Below are 26,411 nucleotides of genomic sequence, written 5' to 3'. Positions count from 1 at the left end.
AAAAATGTTATTGCATATTGATATTAAAAAAAGCCTAAGAACATATAAAACAATTAAAATCTAAAAAATATAATAATTTACAAAAATTTATTTAATTAAATTAATTAAATAATTCCGTTAATTTTTTTTTTTTAATTTTAATTAACATTTTAAAAAATTATAAAAAATAAATACATATGTACGTGTTTAGTTAAAAAAAATTTAAATTACAAAAACTGAATAATAATAAAAAATACATAGTATATAACAAAAAAAATTACAAGCAAAAAAAAAATCAAAAATTTTGATTAATATAATTTTATGAAAATTATTTTTAAAAAATGACAACAAAAATATTAAATGTGAGTTCAAAAATTTCAATACCATATAAAAGCACTAAAAATATGGCAAAAAAACTTAAATTAATTATTAAAAATTAAATAAAAAAATATATTAAAATAAAAATTAATTATCAATAATTTATTTTTTTCATTAATAATATTAAAAAATCATTCAATTTCATTTTAATTACAAAAAAGTAATAATACAAAAACTAATTAAAAAATGTAATTAATCAAATAATTTAATTTTAATTAATATAATTTATTACTTAATTAAATTAAAATGAATTAAAAAATTAAATGTGAGTTCATAAATCTCGAAACCATTAAAAAACCCAAAAAACTGGCAAACTAAATGATTTAAATTATTTAATTGATTTTAAAATTGAATTAAGAAACAAAATATTAAAATAAAAATTATTAAAATTAATTAATTTAATTAAATCATTAATTATTGAATTGAAAATATTTTTTTAATTAATTAATTTAAAAAAATGTCTTGCAATTTGATTTTAAAAATTTTAAAAATTAGATAAAGGTAATAATACAAAAAAATAAATTAATTAATTTAATTCCATTTTAAAAAAGTTCTTAATTGCAAAAGAAACATAATATCGAAATAAAAAAAATGTAAAAAAAAATATTTTAAAAATTACAAAAAAAATAATAATTAAAAAAATTAATTAGTTAAATAATTTCAAACAACAAAAACCAAAACCATTTATGCTTAAGCAAAAAGCCACCACTTATTTCCCACACAAAATTATACCAAGTAAAGTAAATAAATAAAATTAAGTATACGCACTTCTTCAAGTGACTGTGGTCGTACGGTACAAAACGAAAATAATCATTATCCATTTAAGCGTCCGTCTTGCTGTTACGTAGCACACGGTGACAAATAAAAAATCAACTTAAATAAGTAATAGTTTTAAAACGCTTTGTTGTCAAGCTTTCAACACAAATTACGGCCGCAACTTGCGGCAACACACTTTTTTCACCAGCGATGTGGCAACATTCAAATTTTAATTTGTGTCTCCCGCGGCAGCGTTGCTCAAATTAAGCCGCAAAAATATGACAGACAGCTGAGGTTGGAGTTGCAAATTGTGTGAGTACGGCAGCGATGGCGCTTGTTAGCAGTTAGTTGTTGTTATTACTGTTGTTGCAGATGGCAGTTATGGCTGTTAACAAATTGTGTGCGTAGAAGATTTAATTGAATATAATTGTAATATGAAAAGTTGGTGGTTTTTTAGTTGTGTTTTTTTTTTTAATTTTTATTTTAACTTTTGTTTTAATGTTTTGTTGTACTTTTTGTTATATTTTTTCAATTCCTTTGTCGGTTTTGAAAACTTTTAATATTTCCCTTTTATTAATTGTTTATTGCCACTTAATATGTTCACATGCTTAAAGTCTTTGTTATTGCATTAATTATTGCTTTTAATTGAGTTTTCTTTGGCTTCGTATTTAGCGCTTAAGTGATCACTTTGCCTGAAAATTTTAATTATTTCTTGTTAAATGATTGTATTTGTTATTGTTCTAGTTTTTTGTTGTATATTAGTTCTTGTTATTGCTTTGAATGTTGTAATTGTCGAAACTAATTTTATTAGCAATGGTTTGTTGTTATTGCCTGTCGTATTATCTTGTTTAGTAAAGATTTGTAATTTTTGTAATTGTTGTTGTTGCTTTTTTGTTATTTTTAATTATTGTTTTGCTAAATAATAAAAAAATATTTGTCTTTCCGAATAGCTGTTGCTAATTGCACTTTTTGTTTTATTCATTTTTTTTTAAATTTATTTTTGATTTTTGTGGAATCACTAAATTTTATTTATTTTTTAATTTATTTAATTTTTTCGAAAATTTGTAATTTAGCTAATTTTGTTTTAATTTTTTTTTATTTGTAATTAATTTTTTTCACTTTCATTTTTTTATTTTTATTTTTAATTTGCTTTTGATTTTTTTATGGAATCACTTAATTTTTTTATTCTTTATTTTTTTAATTTATTTAAATTTTTTCAAAATATATAATTTAATTAATTTTATTATTTTTTTCTTAATTTTTTGTAATCGTAATTTTTTTTTATTTTTTTTTTACCTTTATCTTTTTTAAGTTTTTTAATTGTTTTTTATTTTTTCAAATTTATTTTATTTCTTTTTTTTTAATTTTTTATTATTAGCTTTCATTTGATTTTTTTTAAATAAATAAATTTGTTTTATTCTTTAATTTTGAAATTTTGTAAATTAATTAATTTTATTAAGTTTTTCTTACTTTTTTTAATTATTATATAATTTTTTGATTATTTTTTCGCTTTTATTTTGTAATATTTTTAAAATATTAATTTTTTTTAATGTTTAGTTTTTTTATTTTTTATTTATTTTTGCTTTTTTGAACCACTAAATATTATTTATTCTGTATTTTTTTTAATTTCCTTAAATTTTTGGAAAATTTGTTATTTAATTGATTTTATTGGGGTTATTCACTTATATTTTTTAATTTTTTCAAACTTTTTAAAATTGTTTTAATTTTTTTATTTTTGTGTTTTTTTTATTTTTTTTTATAACTTTTTTTATTTTTGTTGCTTTTCTTTTAATTCTTTTATAAATTTAATTACTCCCTTAAAAAAACTTTCATTTGAATTTTATTTGTTTCTATAAAAAAGTAATGTGAAAGGAATATTGTTGCCAAGATTTCATATCAATCTTTGTTTTTTCTGCCTGAGTTTGCTTTTATTGTAGTATCTTTTGATAACCGTTATCTACAAATATACATATGTAGGTACATATGTATGACACTTGTGATTATTAATTTGTTAGTTCACGTATTAACTTAAAGTACCGTTATTAGATAATGCTATGATAACAGTAGAGATAAATATTGACCAACTAGATGATTATGAGCTTTTATATACATATATTTTTCGGAAAAAAAAATTTTTTTTTGTGATTTATTCGTCTATATCAATTTTGTAATCAAATCATGACATAGTGAAATTTAATTTTTTTTTTTTTTTTGGTTTGAAAATAAGTAACTTTTATAAATTGCTGTGATTGCACACTAACCAATATAATTAGAGGCGTAATTTGAATGGAAATATGGGAAATTTGTCAGATGAAAGAGATCTGGGTTAAGAATTAAGTTTGTAAGGTGCTGCTTCTTCTGAAGAGATATACACTTTGTAACTAATATTAAGCAGAAAATCGGATAGTAGCAGTATTTTATGTTAGCACCGAACAGTCAAGGACATTTCATGCCTCATTTCGAGAATTCGGTATTAAACTTAGAAGGCGTAGTGATTAGTATATTTAAGAACGTCTGAGAAAAGATGCTTTAAACAATTCCCACGGCTTCTTTAAATTTATTTAACTACTAAATTGTTTTTTTTTTTTTTGGTAAAAGAAAATCAATAGCGTTGCATGTACCTTCTTGTACATAAAAATTGTTTTAAAGCTATACAAATTAATATGACAGTACAGACAATATTCGGGTTCTCTACTCTACTTAACTCTATGTATGCAGTAAACTGCTTTATTAGATTTTCAAAACAATATAATGGACTTGACGGTATAGGCGATTAGTTGTGGCCGATTAGTAGCCATATTACATAAAATTCCAATACAGTTCACTTTGCAGAGCGTTAACATTCGCTGTTACACATGTAATGTTCACTATGTTGCTGAACAAGATATTGCTCATACGCACAGTCTAACCAAAAGACACAAAGGAGGAGAGTCATGAAAACCATTCGGATATTTTTCTTGACTTTTTGATTGTTTTACTTTTGATTTGTGTAATTATTTTTAGACTTTTTATACATTTTTTTGTTGTTATTATTTTTATTATATTTTTGATTACATTTTTTTTTATATAATTGTCTTTATATTTTAATTTTTACTTTTTAATTGTGTAAAAACAATTCTAAAGATTTTATAATTTTTTAAAATAATGTCAAGTTTTTATTATTATTTTTTATAATTTTATATATTTTAACAAATTTTTCATATATTTCTATATATATTTTATTTTGTATTTTTTGTTATACAATTTTTTTAGTTTTACTTTTTAATTATGTATTTACATTTTTAGACTTTTAAAAAATTTTCAAAATATTTTTTTTTATATTTTTGTTTTTAATATATTGTGTATTTTTTCTTCATTTTTAAATTTTTTCTTTTTAATTGTGTTAATACATTTTCACACTTTTTATAATTTTTAAATAAATTTTTTTGTTATATGTTTACATGTACTTTTTATATATATTTATTTTTATTTATTTTTATATTTCCTATATATTTTATATATTATTTTTACTTTTTTTTGTAATTTTTTTTATTATGTAAACACATTTTTGGACATTTTATGTTTTTTTTTATATTTTTTTTTATATTTTTTTTATATTTTATTTTTTTATATATCATTTTTTTTATAGTTTAATATTTTTTTAGTTACATACTATTTTATATATTTTTTTTTTTTTTTAATGTTTTATTTTTAATATACATTTTTTAGTTATGTAATTTGTTATAATTTTTTTTGTTTCTTTATTTAATATTTTTCTCATTTTTAAATATATTTTTTTTATATTTTATATTTTTTTTTAATATTTTTTGTTATACTTCAATATTTTTTGTGATATATTATTTTTTTTATATATATTTATGTTTTATTATAGTTTTAAACACTTTTATATACATATACATATGTTTTGTTTTTCTATGCGCATTTTCATTTTATTTTATTTTGTTTTTATATTTAATTTTTGCTATTTTCTTTGCACATTTTTTGTGTGGCATTACATTAGTTACGCACCACAAAATTAGTTACACTTTCACGGCACGTAGCCTGACAATTAAACTAATTACGCGCGTGTTGAGGCATAAGCACTTCGTATAGGAGTGCATACATATTTTTTATTGAATTTTTATCATTCGTTTTTGCTTCAGCAGCTTTTAGCAGCAAAAAAGTTAATTTGTGGAACTTTGTTTTACTTTTATGCATTTTTTCATTGTGCTTTTATTTATGCAGTCAATTATGTGAATATATACTCGTATGTAGGTTATAAGTATATTTACACATGTACATATGTATATTTGCACATTGTACTCACTTGCACTCACAACGTGATCAAAGTAATATACATACATATGTATATACAGTTTATTCTCGCGTTTTATCTCATTTTGACAGAATGGAGTTGATATCTTTGGATATATTTATTATAGGATTATTTTGTGTGTGTATATGCATATACACATAGAATATTTACATATGTATGTTGTAATAATTGTGGTTTTTTCTTACATATGTATGTACATATATGTAAATTTTTCTCTTCGTTGTGTGAATAATTCTCATTTATGCACATGCTCTTTAATTTTTTTTTATTAAATTTTATCACTTTTATTCTATTTATTGCTTTTAATTCAAATGTGATTTTTTATTGGTTTTTATTTATTAGTAATTTTTTTATTTTTTTTTTTTTATTTTTTATCGAATGTTGTTTATTTTTTTAATTTTTTTAATTACATTTTATCATTTGTATTTAATTTATTATTTTTTAATTCTTATATATATTTTTTTCTTTATAATTTAAAATTTTTTTTTTATATTATTTTTTTTTATATTTTATATTTATATAATTATTTTTATAATAATTAAATATATATTTTTAATAATATCTTTAGTTTGTTGAATTAAGTTTTAATTTTTTTATTATTGCATTATTTATTGGTTTTTATTTAGTAGCAATTTTTAATTTTTTTTAAATTATTTTTAATTTTTTTTTTTAATTTTTTATTATTGTTGTTTATTAATTTTTTATTTTTTTTTAATTACATTTTATCATTTGTATTTAATTTATTATTTTTAATCCTTATATAATTTTTTTCTTCATAATTTTTTAATTTCTTTTTTGTATATTACTTTACTTTAGTTTATATTTTATATTCTATATAATTGTGTTATATTATTTTTTTATAACGTTTTTCCTTTATTATTTTTTTATTCTTTTATCATTTTTTAAATAAATTTTTTTAATAACATCTTAAATTTTTTTAATTAAGTTTTAAAATTTTTATTTTTTATTATTATTATTTTTTTTACTTTTTCCATTTACATCAATTTCAATTTCTTTTTATTATATTTTATCACTTCTATTTTGTTTATAGTTTTTAATTTTTTAATATATTTTTTAATTTTTTAATCATTTATTAATATTTTTTTTTAATAATTTTTTTAAATTAATTTTAAATATTATTTTAATTAATATTAATAATATTAAAACAATAATTTTAATTATTGTCTAATCTTATTTTATCACTCTTACCATTTTATTTAATATTTAAATTTTATTTTTAGTATATTTATTTTCAAACAATTTCGATCATCAGCGCTTTCATGCTCTGATATACATTTATACTATATGTACATACATATGTACGTACGTATATGCATTAAAGCATAGTTGACTATACTCATAAACACAGCTTCTGCCATTGTGATTACATTTCAGCTTTTTGCCACTTTTGTTCTTGTTTTCTGTCCACGCAAATGTCTGTTTTAACGCACTATAAAGCATTGTTGGTGTTACGAAGTAACACATTGTGCTGACGGTGAAATTGCGGCACGCAAAAAGGCATAAAACTTTTTCCGCATAGAAATAACTATATTTATGTCTGCATATGCACATACATACATGTGTGAATGAAAGTGTGTTAACAATTTTCTATATAATTAGTTTCGCATTTATCATATTCTTTAACAAGTTATTTTCGGTTTTTTTGTACATATTATATGTATGTACTACATATGCTCATATGTCAGTACTTTTAGGTATGTTTGAGTATGGAAATATGTACATTCGTAGAAATCAAGAGCGACCTTCAGCGCTGTTAAAGAAATTTTTTGGAACTTATGATGCATTGCCAAAGTTTGTCAAGAGAAATGAGTCAAAAAAGTAGTCCTATAAGTTTTTATATGTATATTCTTACATATCAAAACAGGTTTGTTGAAGATTCAGACCAATTTACAATAACGGCCTTTCGAAAAATTAACATGAACAAGTTGATGAAACTTTCAATAGAAAACTATCTTATTCACAAAAGTGTCAACGTTTTGGGGAAATGATCCGAAATTTTGCCCACGAACTTTTCTTTCAAAGAAGCTGCTCATTTGTCGGAATCAACGATAGTGGACGACTCTAGCACATAGCTGTCATACAAACTGACCGATCAATATCAAGTTCTAGTATGGAAAACTTTTTTATTTCACAAGATATTTTCACGAGTTTCAGCACAGATCATTTTCTAGGACAAGGTCATAATTCCTCAAGAAATTTTCTAGATCAAACCCCTATAGCATATAGCTACCATACAAATAGAACGCACAAAATCAAGCTAAATGTCGTTTTATACACTTTTATGTTATAAGAAATGCAGCTGTGAAGGGTATTAGCACCTAAGTAAATGTTTTTACTTGTTTTTGTTAATTTTTCCACAATTTTTACACGGTCTACTCCAAATCTAGTCTTTAACACCTTTGTCTTAATTTCATTTCGTCGCTCATATGTTGCTAAAGGCAGCCAAATTACTTTTATAATATTGTATAATTTTATTTCATTTTGTTTATTTTTATCACCTTTTCTTTTTGCTTTGGCTTACACACAACTAATTTTTACATTTCACAGCCGAAAATCAATTCGCAATGCAGCGGCGATGCCGATGGCAGCGCAAGAAATTGAAGCGCGACTTTCGCACATATACAAACAAACATACATACATATGTATGTGTGTGCATATGTTAGCAACAGCATATATATACATACATATACATTTGCAAAAGCTTGTACATACATAAGGTAAATGCAGCAGCGCGCACGGGCGTGCAAAAAACGGCAATGCAGAGGCGCCGACGCAGCGGGGTGTCAGTCATTAATGATGAGTTGCGCTTTTTTACTTCGTGTTTTTGTATTTTTGTGACTTTTTTTTTTTGAATTTTTTTTTTTTTTTTTTATTTTTTCTTCTTTTAGCCCGCATATGGGGTTTGTTTAATTTTTTGCTGTTTGCATTTTGTCGTAGTCATTAAGGCGTAACAAAACTCCAAAAGAAATATTTGGCACAACTAACAATGGATTTTTATAGATGAAGAGCTGCTAAACTGTTTGCAACAAAAATTAAGTTTTGAAAATTTGGTAAATCGTTTGCAGAAACACAAAGCATGGAAAATTAAACGAAAAATAGCTTTATATTCAATTGTTAAATGATTTATTGTTTACTACCTCTATTTCTATAAAAAAAAATTATAACAAATAAAATGCTGTTTTTTATAAAATTCGAAAAACCATTGAATTCACTGAAGCTGTAATACTCTAAACAAATAAACAAGTTTCCAAACAAGTAGCTATTTTTAAAGATTAGTTTGTATGGCCGCTATACGCTATAGTAGTCCGATCTTAACAATTTGTTCAGAAATTGTAGAGCAGTCTTAGGCAGTAATATGTTCCAATTTTCGTAAAGACATCTCGTCAAATGAAAAAGTTTTCCATTCGAGAACTTAATTTTGATCGTTCAGTTTGTATGACAGCTATATGTTATATACCGATATCAGCAATTCCGACAAATGAACAGCTGCGTGAAGAGAAGAGGATGTGTGCACAATTTCAGCTCGATTTCTCAAAAACTCAGCGACAATTTCGGGTATAATTTCACGACACTTTTTTGGCATTTTTTAATAAATAAAAACTTATCTAAAGTGAAATGCAGACAACATAATTTTTTTTAATATTTTGCGTTTTTAAACAAATTTTGACTTTTGTTTTAATTTTTATATAAAAAGTTTAATAGGCTTTCATATTTTTTCTTGTAATTTATTCTTAGTATAATATTACTGACTTTATTAAGAATAAATTAAAAAAAAAAAATATTATGAAAATTTATATAAAAATTAAAAAAATTAAAAAAAATTAAATGTGGTTTATAAACGCAAAGTATTAAAAAATAATTATCTTAATTGAATTTCACACGTTTTTGTTTTTCATTATATTTCTTTTATATTTCAATTTTTGTTTTTCTACGCAAGTATTGTCCATGTTTCTGGGGTAATTTATTTATTTTTTCCAGCTTTTTTAAATTTATTTCAAATTTAATTATTTTTATTTTAAAAACTTAATGCTTTGCATATTACTTTAGCATTTTTTTTCTTAATTAAGGCCGATAGTTTTCTATTCAATCAACACCTATTCCTTTATATATAAATTTTATTTTATGCAAATGTTTTGAATTTCTATAATTTCTTTATTTATGTTTTGTTAGCAAAAAAAAATTCAGTTCTTAAGAATTTTATTTTCAATTTTGTTTTGATAATTTTTTTGAGATTATTTAATCAAAGTCGATAATTTTCAATCTTATTTTTAAAAATTTTATATTTAATTTTATTACTTTTATATTTAATTTTATTATTTTTATAATTAATTTTATTATTTTTATATTAAAGGTTGAATTTTTTCAATATCTCATAATTTTGTTTTTTGAAATTTATTATAAATAAAGTTGGTAATATTCTATTTTATCATCTCTTTTTTCTAGTGTTTTATTTTATTTCTTTTAAATTTTAAATTTTTTGTTAATCAATGTTATGTATTTTTCTAAGTTCACTTTTTTATTTTTTGTTGTAAAATTTTTTTCGGGTTTAAAGAATTTTATTTTCAACTTTATTATTTTTATATTAAAAGTTTATTATTTTTCATAATATTTTTTAAGTTCTTTTTTTAAGTGTTGTGTTTGTATTTCAATTTTTGTTTTCAAACTATTTTTCTTAGCATTTGGTTTTAATTTTAATAATTTTTACAAATTTATGCCTTTTTTTAAGTTTATTTTATTTTTATTATTATTTTTTTAAATATTTTTTTTAAATTTTATTTTTATATTTAAATTTTTCTTTTAAACATTTGTTTTAAAATTTATAATTTTTATATTAAAAGCTCGATAATTTTCCAACTCATTAATTTTGATCTTAGTACAATTGATTTTCAAATTTTATTTTTGGTTGTTTTTTTAATGAAAATTATATAGATTTTTTAAATGTATCTAATTTGTATTAAAAAATCTTTTTGTTTTAAAAATATTTATTTTAAATTTAATAATTTTCCAGCTAATTAACACATTTTATTTTAAATAAAATTTCATTTTTTTTTTTGATTAAAAAAAAAATTTTCATTTAATTTTTTATTCAAAGTTTGATATTTTTCTTTAGTTTGATTTGGTTTTTAAACTAATTATTTTTATTTCGGTTTCAAAGAAATATATTTTAAACTTTGTTATTTTCATATTAAAATTTTTATTTTTTTTTGCATTATTTTTTTCTTAGCACATTTTTTATTCAAACTCGGTAATGTTTCATTGTTAAACAAACATGTTTTTTAAACTAATTATTATACATAAATTTAAATTTATATTTTTGTATAATTTTATTTTTTGTTTTTACTTTAAAGGCATTTTCATACGATTTTTTTCATATTTAAAACTTTATATAATTTATCATTAACTTTTTTGAGTTATTCATTTTAATATTTTACATTTTGTTTGCTTTTAACTATGAAAATATATTTTCAAAGCATTTAATGCAAAATTTTTCCATCATCTTTCAATAATCACTATAATTTTGCACATTTTCTCGAAATTTGTATTATTTTTTAGTGTTTCTAAAAAAACGATTTATTTAATTTTTTATCAATATTTAGAAATATGTTTGTGTTATTTGTTTATTGCTAACAAATATTTTTATAAATTTTTTTATTATTTAGAACTTTTATTTTTTTATTATTCTTAAAAAATCTATTTTTTTCAATTTGTTTAATATTTAGAAATATTTCTTTTAAAACAATTATCTTTAATTTTTTTATTATTTAGAAAAATTCTTTTAATACCACTGTTTATCATATATCATTCTTTATGGATTTATGAAAATTTACTTTCGCTTGTCATAGCGAAAAAATAAACCATAAAAGAATAACAGTTAACGCATTTACTATGCTTCCGGCTTTGCACAAAATAAAAATAACATTTCAGACACTGAGGCGCGCGACAGGAAGCTAAAAAGCCGACACAACAACAACACTGCTACACATACATTTTTGCAGACATAACAAACAAAAACTATAATAACAAAGACAATAACAACAACATTAATAGCAATAACACAAACAGACGCAGAAAATCTTATTAGACCTACTTTCGTTTTTACTTTCAGCGATTTCGGCAAAATCTGGCGTCACTAATAACTTTTTCTTGTATTTGCTTAATATTTCACGCACACAGCACTTAGGTGTAGCGTATTATATAAATAATTTGCTTTGTTTGGTTAAATTCGCAATTGATTTTGTTTATTTGCCGGCGAGTTCTCACACTTTTCCGCCGCCGCGCCAAATTTCCCGCAAATCTTACACCAAACAATTATATAAAAATATTGGTCACGTTTTGCCGCCCGCTTGAGAGTTCTACAATTCACTTATTTATTTTTTTTTTTTTTATTTTTTCGCTTCCAAAACGCTCACGACTTCGTTTACCGCGCACGTTAAACCCGCAATCCACACGCAACCATTTCGCTTTGCCGCAAACTCGACACTAAAATATGCGAACGCATTCGTTTGAGCTGAACGTTGCGAGGCGGGTTTAAGCCAACAACGCTGACACAATGAAAATAGCAGAAACAACAATAACAACATTGGCAAATAAATTAAAAGCAGTTAAAAAGCTTGAAGCTTCGAAAGCTAACTTGCTTGCTGCGTGCTGCGGTTCGTTGTGCAAGGCAACATGTTCGGAGCCGAACCGCAACGTATTGCCGGTTGGCTGGTTGACGGTCTGGTGATTTGTTTTTGTTGAATTATTGGTTATAAAAATAAATTCGACCGATATGTTTGTATTTACAATATTTTGTGTTCATAATTATTATGGGCAGCGATTTGCGGAAATGGGCAGCAGTGAGCTTAATTAGAGGGTCGCTAGGAAATTTTTGAGAAACATGTGTGCTAGTTTTGCAGAGAGTGTGAGAGATTTTTATGGAAAATATGGTGATTTTTTAATTATTGGCTTATATGTAACTTTTAAATATCTTTTTCTATAAACAAGTTTCCCAAACAAGGACTTGAGTTGGCCGATTAGTTCATGTGGCAGCTATTTGCTGTAGTTGTCCGATCTGAACAATATTTTAGGAGATTATGGCGATTTTTGGGTAATACTCTATGCCAAATTTCGTGAAAGTAACTTGTCAAATAAACCAGTTTGCCATACAAGGAGTTGAATTTTACTGAATTATTTGTATGACAGCCATATGCTATAGTAGTCCGATCTGAACAATATCTACCGATATTATAGCTATGTTTTGAGAAATTATCTATGCCAAATTTCCTGAAAGTACCTTTTCAAATAAACAAGTTTTCCATATAAGGACTTGAGTTGGCCGAGTAGTTTGTATGGTAACTATATGCCATAGCTTTCCGATCTGAACAATTTTTTCGGAGATTAAAGCGATACCTTGTATTATAATTTATGCCAAATTTGGTGAAGATACCTTCTCAAATAAATAAGTTTTCCAAACAAGGATATCCAACCAATATGTGCCCAGTTCAAAATCTCATATTTCGGAACTAATTACTACCTAGGACGTCATTTTTTGACGTATGTAGAATCCATTTAAGAAATAAAACAGAATTTTGGAATCTTTTTTGAGGTCTTGTAAGCTGCTTTAAATAAATGATATGTATGAACCGCGTAGACAAATTCACTATTTATATGGTCAGGTAGGTCTTATATTCAGGCGTCTCATATATGATATACCAAATGCGCGTAAACAAAATGAAGATATTCGCTTTTTTCGAAGTTATAGTAACGGTAACTATAAAATCCGCGCCAATAAAACATTTCACGCCACACCTTTTATAGTTATGTTCTAATTCGAATTTAAAAAAAAAAGTAACATTAAAATGTCTCGTATTTCGACCTACGTTGTCAATTTTCAACTTGTCTTCGATTTGAATAACATATTATTCATACGCCACGTGCATAATTTTGCAACGTTGCCAATTTTCAACTTATATGACATCAAATTAGAAAAAAATTTTACTCATACGCCGCGTACATCATTTTGCATCGTTGCCAATTTTCAACTTGTATGACTTCGAGTTTAAAAAAATTTTACTCATACACCACTTGCATCATTTTGTTTTGCCTTTAACTCCATCGATTTGCTAAATTTTTTGTAAAACTCAAAAACAAAAAAATATAAAGAAAACTTTTAATTTACTAAATCTAACAAAACATACATTTTCACCTAAAAAACGATTTAATTAGAAAAATCGCAACAAATTACCATACCGTTAAGCTCAACTAATACTAACTACATTATAAAAATTCACTTTCAGCCACTTACAAGTGTACATACGTATACATGATTTTGCAGCATCTGGCTTGATAGCGCGCCTATCATTTCAATTCATCGCGCATTCCATTTTCACAAAAAAATCATGCAAACACAAGCGGAAAAAAGTGAATCGCTCAGCTTCAACCAGCTGTTGCTACCGTTTCGAATGTTTTTTGTTTTGCCTTTCATTATTTCAGCATTAGCACGCTAAATTTTTCTCACCCACTTTCACATTACGCCGCATTGATGCATCTCCGCAGATATGGTGGAAATTTCCATATTGCGAATTGCTTTACACATAAATATGTATTGGTATGAATGCCTATAAATAACTACTGTATAAATAACTACTTTTCCGCTTTTGTTTTTCAGCGCTGTAGTATGGCTTTCTTGTTGATTGCCTCTTGATTTCTGTGTTGTGATGCTCACTTTCGTATTTTCCATTTTTTTTAATGATTTTTCAATGCGAAATTGAGTGGCATTTGTTGGCGTGTGGCTGGCAGTTCGGCACAATAAACTTTTTAGCCACTCTTAATTATATATTTTTTTTTCTTCTTTCTACGTTTTCATTTTATTTGGACGGTAATCTTCAGTAGCTATTTTTGTTGTTATTGCTGCGTTGCTTTTCACTACATTGTTTTTCATTTCATGCCACTACTTTTCTTTCACCACTAACACCGTTTCGTTGTAGTTTTTCCGCACGGAAAAACATTTTTTTACTTAATTTTATATTTTTATACTTTTTTTGTTTAGCTTTTTTTTATTTATTACACTCCATTAGATACCATTTCGTTTAATTTTATGTAAAGTAATGTAACTTTGTGCTACATTATATTATGTTAAGTTATTTTACATTATTTAATATTATGTTAGAATGGGGATTTTTTGTTCTGTTATAAGAATATTTATTTCTTTTTATGTAATTTTTATTTATCTTATTTTATTTTATTTTATTTTTTGTATTTTATTTATTGATTTATTTTAATGTAGTTTAAATTTATTTAATTTGGTTTAATTTAATTTAATTAAATTTTATGTAGTTTAATTTATTTTAATTAATTTTATTATTATTTTATTTTTTTTTTATTATATTTATTTAATTAAGTATAATTTAATTTAATTTATTTTATTTTATTTATTTTAATTTTATTTTTTTTTACTAATTATCGTTTCTTATGGGAATTTATGAGTTCCTAGTATAGCCAGTAATTGACTATTAGCTCAAAATATTTCTCTTACGCTCTACCTCTCATTGCAAATATACACGCAGAGTGAAAACAGTTCAATAACCTCTAAAGGTTAAATTGCCTTTGCACTTAATTAATTTACAATATTGCACAGAACTAATACAGATCTAAGTATATCTCTTAATTAAGAATATATATTGCTAGTGAACTTATGAAACGCTTCAAAAAAGTAAAGTCGTCAAATTGAACTTGTGAAACGCTTATGTAATTAAATTCCTATAATGAACTTGTGAAACACCGGTCAGCTCAAAGATTTTGTATTTGTGAACTTGTGAAACACCTTAAATAATTGAACTCGTAGAACTGGATTTGTGAAACAGTGGATAACTCTAAGTTTTTCTATATGTGAACTAGTGAAACACCTTAGCCAATTGAATTCGTCTATTTGAACTTGTTAAAAATTGGCTGGAGCATATATTTTCGATTTGTGAACTTGTAAAATACCTTTATTATTGGTTTAATATAACTGATTGGATTGGATCAAAATGATAATATGTTTGCAAGCTGAAAGCCATATTTTAAGACTATACTAGAAATGAAGTCCTTAAACAAAAATATATTTTTTAAAACTATACCTATCTCTCCTCAATAAGGAAGTTTTAGTTTTATTATCCACTCTTAAGGCATGAGTAAAGTGTGGTAAGAACGCTCTCTCTGTGATAAGAACTCTCTGTGATTGACTTTCGATATCGAACTGAACACAGATGATTAAACGATCCTACATATGAATACATGGAACTCCTCAACTATGGCAATATCTATGTAAAGCAGATTTGCTTCAAAGCTATAAATAATTGCTTATGAACTTGTGAAACTATTAATTCAAATCATGAAATTGAACTTATGAAACACTTTAGCTAATTGAATTGGCTGGATCACATTTTTTCGATTTGTGAACTTGTGAAACACCTTGAATATTGGTTTAATATAACTGATTGGATTTTCATTTAACATCGATGCATAAAAATGTTTATTTGTTTACAATTTGAAAGCAAAATTTTGAGACTACAATAGAAATGTGAACTCGTGAGGCCTACATAAAGTATTAATAAAAACTCTCTGTCATTGATTTTCGATATCGAACTGAACATAGTTGAAAAACGTTCTAACATAAGATACTCCAATTTATGTGTTTTTGGCAAAAAAATCTGAAAGCTCGGTTGACTTGGTACTTAAAAATTATTTTAATTTATGTACATATTCTTACGACTATAGCATCCTTTGCTCGAGTGCACACAAGAATTTAGCTCTGGCTGGAACAAGTAGTAACATATAATAAACAAAAAACATTCCTTTAACCCTTGCAGTACGTTTACCCTCTATTTGCATTATTCCCACATATAAATTACAACAAATTTAAATGCCTCTGTTTCACATTTCCTAATTGCCTTCGCAATTATGCACAATTTTGCTATTATCGAAGAAAACACATGAAGAAGCCCCTGTGTGCATGAGTCATGGCAGCAAATTTTTCTCAGTTTAGGCATTATGTACGCTTTGTGCAATTTTTTTCTTTACTTATGTTATTTTTTATTGCTATCGTTCATATTTTTTACATTTTTGTCGCATAATTTCTTGCTCGTACCTGTGAAAAAGTCAGTCATGTGTAGACAACAATGCCATGTAAGGCGGTGAGAAGTCAACGAAGATGTGCACTGGAACTCGTTTTACGTGACTGTCAAGTGTGGGAAAATTGTATTGTAGTTGTAAGCGCACACAAACATACATATATACATATGTATTTTGATCTATATGTGTAAGAATATTATAGTGACGCTTGGTTGAACTTTTGTTATATTTATTTGTGTGAGTACGTGCGTGCTTTTGTAAAGATATGCAGATTTATTGGCATGCAATAATGCAAATTGCGATTATTAGCGGATTATGATTAGCTAAAGCTGCTGTATTTTAATTTATTTAATTAGAAGTAATTTATTATGTTTACTTAATTATGTATATCGTTGATTTCAACTATTTCATCGTTTATTGTGGGAGTGAGCGGTAGTGATAGAGACAAACAGAGAGATAATTGTGTTTAAATTGTTACAATAAATTATTTTATTGTATAAAATCCGCAGAAAAACTTAACTTTTTATATAAAATTTGTATCGTGTCTTTTATAGAATCATAAAAAATGAACAACGAAAAGAAAAACTAGGTCAGTTTAAGTATTGAGACTTCCCGTCCTCTGGGAGGATATCTCTCGGACTGCTGCAAGAGGATTGCGCGACCTTTGTTGACCTGCTGGATGAATGGCACTTGATCTGGGCGATAAATTAGTTCAAATCTTTCAAGTCTCCAGGACCGGATGGTATCATACAAGCTCAGATGCAGCGGGCATTTAGCAGGACATTATTATTGTAAAGGCAGGTCGGTGGATACTGGCCTTTATACTATCGTGTCATGGCTTGAATAAGTCATTAGGATTAAAGAATTCGCTGTCAAGATCTTCCATCATATTGAGGGAGTTTTCAGTAACGTCCCCCCGAAAGCAGTTTTTACTGCTCTGGACGATCTTGGGGTTAAATCAAACCTCAAACACCTCATTTTCAGCATTTTATGCAAAAGAGTGATTGGAACGGAATGGGACAACGCACGTACTCGACGAAATGTGAATAGGGGAACCACACAAGCTGGAGTTCTCTCTCATCTTCTATCACGGTCATTAACGACCTACATAAAAAACTTTAGGATCGTGGCTGCCTGCTGATTGCTTCTGCAGATGATGTAGCACTCATTTTTAAAGGAAAGTTCCTGAGTAATGTGAACGAGTTGACGCAAGGGTATCTCAGCGTCGTAAAAAATTGGTTAGTCGGAAGTGGTCTCGCCAGCAATCCAAATAAAACCGAGATGGCTCCCATTTGCGGTTTTATTTACTCAAATATACAAGATCCCGGTAGCACCGCTGCCTCAAATGGGAGACTGTATGCGTCTGTAACCGACAGATACATTGAAATATCTAGGACTCATCCTGGATAGGAAGCTTTCATGGAAGCCGAATATCGAAGGCATTGATTTCCTTCTATTGCTGTAAAGGACACATTAGCAAAAGGTGGGGTTTCACACCCAAATTGATCCTCTGGCTCTACGATACCAAAGTCAAGCCCATTATGTTCCATGGAATCTTTATATGGTGAAGGGCTCTAGAAAATACCACACTTGCAAAGAAACTCGAGAGCGTTCAACGGAGAATCTGGGTTCCTAAAATAAACTCGGAAATCTTCACACACTGTGACTTCAAATCGGATCACTTGAAACATAAAGGACACATTAGCAAAAGATGGGGTTTCACACCCAAATTGATCCTCTGGCTCTACGATACCACAGTCAAGCCCATTATGTTCCATAGAATCTTTATGTGGTGAAGGGCTCTAGAAAATACCACACTTGCAAAGAAACTCGATAGCGTTCAACGGAGAATCTGGGTTCCTAAAATAAACTCGGAAATCTTCACACACTGTGACTTCAAATCGGATCACTTGGATCATGGAGTCGCCAAGCTGAACTCTGGCGGCTCTTTCTCTACCCATATAACGGCGAAGGAGATGTAAGTGCGAAGAAGCCGCTGGAGGAGATGGCAGTGAGCTTCTTTACGTGTGGCTCAAAGCTTGGAGAGAAGGTTGGTAGAGGGTTTTACTGTAAGAAGCTCTCTATTAACTCCAGCTTTAGACTGACCATTGCAGTGTTTTCCAAGGCGAAGTTGCAGCCATTAAGGTAGCAGTAGAAGGTATTATCCTACCTCTGAATGCGCTTTTAAATATGAAACACTGATTATATACACATTTAATACAATCACGCTGCCTATATATTTCGTTTTTTTATTTCCATAAAATAATTAATTAAGCTTTACGGCTCAATTAGCTTTAAGTTTTTTATTAGCCTTGACTTAGTAGGGAGTTAATAGTAGTAACTAAAAACATATATATAAGTACATATGTGAATAACAATGCATTGGTGAATTTGCAAAACCGGATTTAGTTTTTAAGCTACTGCATTAATGCGCTTGAAAAAAAGATATATATGTACAAACACACCCAACCTCAGCTGCGCATTTTTGATAGCAGTTCGGCACTGTGAATTGTATAGTTAATTAATTTTTGCCAATAATTAATAGAATTCCACAATCTTAATTAACAGAAAGTGGGTAAATATCGTTTAGATATTAGTAGTTGCCAATAGCACAACAGCTTGCAAGCAGTCGGTGTCTTTCAAGAGAAATTTTTTTTGTATGAAAATAAAAATATTTCAAAATTTCCATAAAATTTTGGCGAACAATAAGCTTAGTTTTGAAAAATGTACAATAATCTATTTTAGTTGAAAGTAGCCTCTGTCGAGATTACAAAGTTGGAATAACAAAACGTAACTTCAATCTAGAACCTACTCTTGACCTTATCAACTTAAACAATATAAAGCAAATCTGCTTTAAAAGCTATGGAGAATTGCACCGAACTTGAGCAACAGCTTAGATAATTGATTAATTGGACTTGTGAAACGCTTATGTAAATGAATTCGTATAATGAACTTGTGAAACACCGGTTAGCTCAAAGATTTTCTATTTGTGAACTGGTTAGAACCCTTAAATATTTAAATTTGTATAATTGAACTTGTGAAACAGTATTTCAATTATTGAACTTGTGAGACAACTTAAATATTTAAATTCGTATAATGGAACTTATGAAACACCGTCTAGCTGAACGATTTTCTATTTGTAAACTGGGGAGAACCCTTAGATATTTAAATTCGTATAATTGAACTTGTGAAACAGTATTTCTATTATTGAACTTGTGAGACACCTTAGATATTTAAATTCGTATAATGGAACTTATGAAACACCGTCTAGCTGAACGATTTTCTATTTGTAAACTGGGGAGAACCCTTAGATATTTAAATTCGTATAATTGAACTTGTGAAACAGTATTTCTATTATTGAACTTGTGAGACACCTTAGATATTTAAATTCGTATAATTGAACTTATGAAACACCGTCTAGCTGAACGATTTTCTATTTGTAAACTGGAGAGAACCCTTAGATATTTAAATTCGTATAATTGAACTTGTGAAACAGTATTTCTATTATTGAACTTGTGAAACAGTATTTCTATTATTGAACTTGTGAGACACCTTAGATATTTAAATTCGTATAATGGAACTTATGAAACACCGTCTAGCTGAACGATTTTCTATTTGTAAACTGGGGAGAACCCTTAGATATTTAAATTCGTATAATTGAACTTGTGAAACAGTATTTCTATTATTGAACTTGTGAGACACCTTAGATATTTAAATTCCTATAATTGAACTTACGAAACACCGACTAGCTCAAAGGTCTTCTATCTGTGGACTTGTGGAATATTGAAATTCGTATAATTGAACTTATAAAACACCGGTTAGATCAAAGATTTTCTATTTGTGAACTTGTGAGACACCTTAGATAAATTTGTATAATTGAACTTGTGAAACACCTTAAATCATTGGTTTTATTGAAAGCTTAATAAATTTAAGATAATTTTGAATTTAATACATATTTTACTTGGACTAATGTGTCAATAAATCTGAAAATTTCACAAAATAATATATGCTTAAAAAATTTTAAGATATTGTCAACTATGTGCGACTAGTTCAATGACAACACTAAAAGAATGAACAAAAATATAAATATTTCTAAAGAATGTTTAGTAATTACAATAAAAAGCCAACATATTGCGAAGCTAAGCAACATTTAATGGAACGAAAGCTGTTTGCATGTGGTGGTCTAATGAGTAAGAAAATATGTGGTGGAGAAAAATAGCCAGAAATATGTATGCGTATAGTAATATGAAAAATGAGTAATGAAAAAAGATTATGGAACACATTTATCAACCGCAATTTTAAGACTTTTCTCAGCTAAGCCTAGCATGAAATAAAAGCGACTGATGTGTCATTAAGAAACGCCGCAAATCTCAAGCTCAATAGCCAAAAAAATGCGAGCGACTAAGCAAAACTATGAGAAAGTAAGATATACGACTAGAAGATTAGAAAAAAGGAATGCAAAAAATGAAAGCTTGTTTTTATGTTTCTACTATTTTAAACCACTAAAGTTAGAAAAAAAAACCTCAACTAACTGTATATCGTTATTTATAGGATTCTTATTTCTGAAACCTTTTCAAGCATTTATGTATAATTAAGTAATTTACGTAATTCTTTTCCCATAAACAATAATAATAGAAGCTGCCTAGTACTTCTGCGCTTAAGTGCTAAGTCAAGATCAACGGAAAAAAATTTTAAGTTGCGCAGGTTTGACAATAGAAAATGCTAACAATTTGTGCTTGAGGCAACATAATTTCATGGCACAAAATCATTACTCATCATTAGTTTCTCATTCATACAGCTCCACGATAGCAAACGATTTAATGAGGAGTTAATTATAGAAATTTATGGTAGTTTTGGCGAAGCTTTATCAATTAGGGTGCATTCAAACGATAAATCTTTTCCATTTTTCTATTTATCAACTTTGCTGTTTCACAAGTTCATTTGGACGTAACTGTTCGATGGTAGGTTAAAGTTGGCAGTTTTTAGAAGGTTGTATAATTTTTAGAATAATTGTTATAATAGAATTTTTCATAGAAACTTGTTTGATGCTGAAACTTTAGGTGTTCCACAAGTTCACTAACAAATATTGATTCTTCTTTGGTAGCTTTTTACCATTAAATTCGATACACTCTGCTCGAGCTTAGATTAGGTTAGGTTAGGTTAAATCGTCGATCAAAAATGGATGCCACTCGGATATCTCAGAGCACCGGTCCATTATTATATACAAACACTCCAAAGTATTGCTAAAAAAGACTCTGAAAAACCGCCAAAACGTTTTGAGCCTATCACAAATGTATTGAAATGGCAAAAATCAATTCCAGTTATCTCGCTAGGTGCGATGAAGTTAATATCTACTAAGAGTAAGCTGTGGATCTCTGGGTTCGCAACTAGACCAGAATGATTCCTACTGTGAGTGAGCAGTTCAATGGATCTCTGGGTTCCGAACTTGGCCAGAGTGAGCTCGTTGTAGCACAGGAGTTATTTGTTGACCAGCGCCTACTAATATCAGAGGTTCAGCGAATACAACGGAGACCCGTTAACAATCCGATGTAATCGAGACAAGACTGTCCTCTCTTACAAGCTTTTTGATTTTACAGTTGCCAGCGGTTTCGCGAAAACCATACGAGCAGACGAGACTTGGACTTCAAAATATATAAATTGAATTTCCCTTGACATCTACCCATATTTATAGGAACTGTTCCACAAGTGCACAGGGGAAAAAGTTTAGTGAGTTGAGATTTTATCTAAAATTTGATTAATTTTCTTGCGACGGTTACTCAAAAGCATCAAAACCGAGCTTTAAAATATAACTGAAAAGCGGCTAACAGCATAAAAATGCGTCACCGCAGCAAGAAGCCAACATAGTGCGGCACACAAGCCACATAACTTACTGCCAAACGCTAACCAACCTATCCAAGCAAACATTTCCCCGCTACCGCGCAACCGTCACACTTTCATGCCATCATCAGGCCAAACAAAACAGGCAACCGCGACGGGTTTTTAACAGCGCATGCGCGCACGTTCGCATTCCTATGTCATGACGCTGACAATGATGACGTTGTTGAAGTTGTGGTTTTGCGCTGCACCAAACCACCACATACATAACTCTTGTAATTATTGTGGTGGCAAAAGCATAGAGCCAAAAAATATGCACTACACGAAAAGCAATACAACAACAAGCGCATGCAACAGCCTGTTGAATGGCAGCTAACGCAAGCAACCAGCAACACCACCGCCACCACCACCACCAGTTGCATGCCGCAGCGCGACAAATGCGAACCAACGAAGCGTATAAGACTTCGGCGAAAAGGTCCGTTGTTAACTGATTCTTTGGCCATTGCACTGGCAATCGTATGCGCTTCATATAGGGGAGTCTGTTGTTGTTGCGCTCTTCCCGTTCAATCCCAACACAACCTGGCACTTGAACAAAGCGATCTATTTGTTGGCTGGCCAGCTTCAATGCAATGCCTTCACGTACATGGGCTTCGTTTAACTGATCACCTTTATTTTTTTCTACATATACAGTTTTCCTTGACTCTTCACACAGTTCGGATATTCTTTCGCAGTCTTGGGAACCGGTTTCGGACTACAACAAAAGTATTTGTTAAGCAAAATGAAAGCTGGTAAGTATACAGTTGGCGAAAGAACAATAAGACGCTGAAGGGCCAAGTTGTCATGGCAATGGCTTGCGAAGTCTTCTTGGCTTTTTGGTCTTGTATTCTTGCTTACTTGCGACCCAACAGCTTTTGGTCTTCCGTTGAGACGAGAAAGAGGAGTGCCATGAAATTCGCCAAGCAACTTTTAATGAGTTTGTTCTAAATTCCAATGATCTGTCCGCCGCGGGGCAAACAATGAAAAAATTGTGAACCGTAAAGACAAAAATTGATGAACTAAACGGAATTGGATCAATTCAAAAGAGCAGTGAAGCTGTAGCTCAGCGCAGGCTTAATCAAGTTAAACATTGTCAAATTTTTTATTTTTATTTATGTTTTGTTTATACAGTTAATTTCAACGGACAGTTAGAACTTTGAGTTGACTGAGAAAAAAAAAGAAAAAAAATATTGACAGTGGATGGCAGATAGAAAACAGTTTAGCTATGCTAAGGCAAATGCGTGCGAAACCATGATGGTCATTCGAAGACCTTTGAATATTTCTGGCACAAAAAAGCTCGCCATTACAATTCAACAGAGATTCTGAGGAACATTTTCTATTGGTATATCCTTTGACAAGTGATATTGCGATTAGTATATATTCGAGAAGGAGAATGGAGCCATGTGTAGAAGTTCACGCAAGTGAGGAAATTTCTCTGAGCGCCATTTACTTGGGAGTGTCCAGAAATGATTCTTTTACATATGGCTCAAGCAGCTCACGACTTAGGGCCAAGTATACTCTGGGAAGCCAAAGAACATCCGATTGGAGGCGAGCTAAAGTGAGAAGGTGAACCACCCATCCCCTGGATTGTGCGCTGGGTTTGAGACCAGCCACGTAAAAAACGCCATCAATGAAAAGGAAACAACAGCCTCGGATGAGAGACCCCCCTTTTCATGACGACCACGCAAGCGAATTAAGGATTACGATTTAAGGACATAGACCTGGAATGTCTGGTCCCTTAACTGTGAAGGTGCCGTCGCCCAGCTGGTAGATATCCTCCTGTAAATGCTGACATCACCGCCGTCCAAGAAGTGCGATGGACAAGACAAAGACTGAGATGAGCAGGTCTTTGTGGCATTTACTGCAGTGGCTATATAAAGGCGGAAAATTCGGTGTGGGATTCATGGTGAGAGAGAGACTCCGTCGCCGATTCCTGACATTCATCACGGTGGATGGACGTCTAGCCAAAACCACATCAAAGCGAAATTCTTCAACATATCGCTGAATTGTGCCCACGTCCTGACGGAAAATAAGGATGATGTGATGAAAGATTTCTTCTAAAAGCGCTTGGAGCGCACTTATGAGAGCTGCCCTCGCCACAATAATAAAATCGTTTTTGGCGAATTTAACGCCAGGGTGGGCAAAGAAGGTAGGCACAATGGCCGGTAAATTCAGCCTCCATGATGAAACACCCGCAAGTGGTTTGAGGCTGATCGATTTCGCCAGGTCTCAAAATATGGTTATATGGAATGCAGTACTACAATTTCAGCATAGGAAATTCATCAAGCTGCCCGGCTGTCTCCAGATCGAAAAGCCACCTGCCAGATCGATCATGTTGTGATAGACGGAAGACACGTCTCCAGTGTCCCTTTTAGATGTGCGTGCCCTCCGAGGTCCTAACATTGACTCGGACCACTTTCTTGTTGCAGCCAAGATACGCATCCGCCTCTGTGCACAAGAAACCTACGTCAACAAGCACAAGATAAATTCGACGTCGAGAAGCTGCAATCACAACAGACAGCCGAACGATGTTCTACTCGACGTGTATTCCCGTTCTTTGAGAGCACTCATCAGCAAAGAAACTTTGGGACGGAAATGCCGTACTTATGTACAGCTGCAATAGAAACCATTGGTTTTAGGAAAAGGCAAAAGAACAGCTGTTACGATTTGGAGCATCGTGTGGCAGTGGAGAGAAAACAGACTGCCCACCTCGCAATGTTACAATCGACCACAACACGTATGGGATGGGACAGATACCCAAAGTTGAAGAGGCAAGTGAGACGCATTTGCAGACAAAAAAGAGAGGCCGAAATGCGTGAGTACGAAGACCTTGACAAGCTGGCCGATAGGGGTGATGCTCTAAAATTTTACAAAAAGATGCAGCTAACGGAAGGTTTCGAGACCGGGGCATACTTTTCGGTTTCCGCTTGCAGTACTAATCGACCAGTCCGGGTTATATTTGATTTTGAATGCCTTAATAACTTTTATCAGAGCTCGACCCGGAGGTTTGATAGCGCCTTCTAAACGCTTTTAGAAATATAATTTTTCGCTATATGATTTCCATAAGACTATTCTAAGTCTACTTTCTCACAATAAAGACCAAACATACAGCAATAAAAAGATCTCAATTACAACCAAAAATAATCTTGAAGATATGCATATATTCTGATGTCATAAAATTGAGCAGAAGCAAAATCATTAATAGAGACATTTCGAAAGTGATATCATCAGAATTGGAACCGAAGTAATTTCATTGCAAGCAGATTCAATGAAAGAAAAATAAATATATAAAAATAAATATATACATATAGTATAGATACATATGTATATACATACATACATACACATATGTTTTATATGTTACTAACTCTCTGTGTTACTCGTATACCAACAACAAGCACAGCACGTAGCTAATATCTTGTGTTTGTTTGTAACAGCGCCAGCTAATCACTGGCAATTAATCTGGCTCTAAGCGTTTCCGAACGCGATCTTAAACGCAGACACATTGGAGTTCAAACGAAATATATGCTATTTGCTCTTTATGCGATTTTTTCTGCGCGCCGCTACACCAGCAACAACAACAATAATAGCACACATTCACCATTTATTTATGCCGTTTGCTGACTTCGATTGCGCAATGCCAATTCTCGGTCAATATATTGGCCACTAATTTAAGCCGGAAATTGCGACATGTCCATCGTTGGCCAGCAGAAATTATCGCACAAATAATTGCAAATAAGCGCAGACGAAGAAAAGGAGTGGAAACAAGAAAACTACAAAGTTGACATTTTTATTAGAGGAGCGTACATTTCTCTTGCGTTAATTGAAAAAAGCAGAAAGCGAAGGCGTAAATGTTTATGTTGTGGCTAGAAGAAAATTTATAATAAAATGAGGAGCGACGTGGTGAATTAGTTGAAGTGGGAGATGAATAAAGAGATACATATGTAAGATTTCATAGAAAAATAATTTTGTGAAAAAAAGAAAATATATTTTTGAGAA

The 26,411-nt window shown here is 29.2% G+C and overlaps 1 protein-coding gene across 13 annotated transcripts in view; it reads right to left on the bottom strand.

The window, feature by feature from the left end:
- LOC126763781 (rab11 family-interacting protein 3) overlaps positions 1–26,411 on the bottom strand; it is a 170,013-nt gene that overhangs the window by 101,403 nt on the left and 42,199 nt on the right. The window contains exons 1-2 of one of the 13 annotated variants that reach the window (XM_050481584.1): positions 11,539–12,022; positions 1,126–1,805 (exon numbers count right to left, since the gene is read on the bottom strand). The exons of 8 other annotated variants lie outside the window; for them this stretch is intronic. In XM_050481584.1, coding sequence (XP_050337541.1) covers positions 1,126–1,178 — 53 coding nt within the window. In that variant the 5' untranslated portion in view covers positions 1,179–1,805; positions 11,539–12,022. Of the gene's footprint in view, positions 1–1,125; positions 1,806–11,538; positions 12,023–26,411 lie in introns of those variants that run through there. 4 more of the 13 variants (XM_050481582.1, XM_050481583.1, XM_050481588.1 and 1 more) reach the window with 4 other exon arrangements.

The sequence above is a fragment of the Bactrocera neohumeralis genome, chromosome 6, assembly GCF_024586455.1.
Source record: "Bactrocera neohumeralis isolate Rockhampton chromosome 6, APGP_CSIRO_Bneo_wtdbg2-racon-allhic-juicebox.fasta_v2, whole genome shotgun sequence".
In the NCBI taxonomy this organism is placed as follows: domain Eukaryota; kingdom Metazoa; phylum Arthropoda; class Insecta; order Diptera; family Tephritidae; genus Bactrocera; species Bactrocera neohumeralis.
The sequence above is the reverse complement of the archived record's forward strand: the minus strand, read 5'-3'. Positions and strand labels throughout refer to the sequence as shown.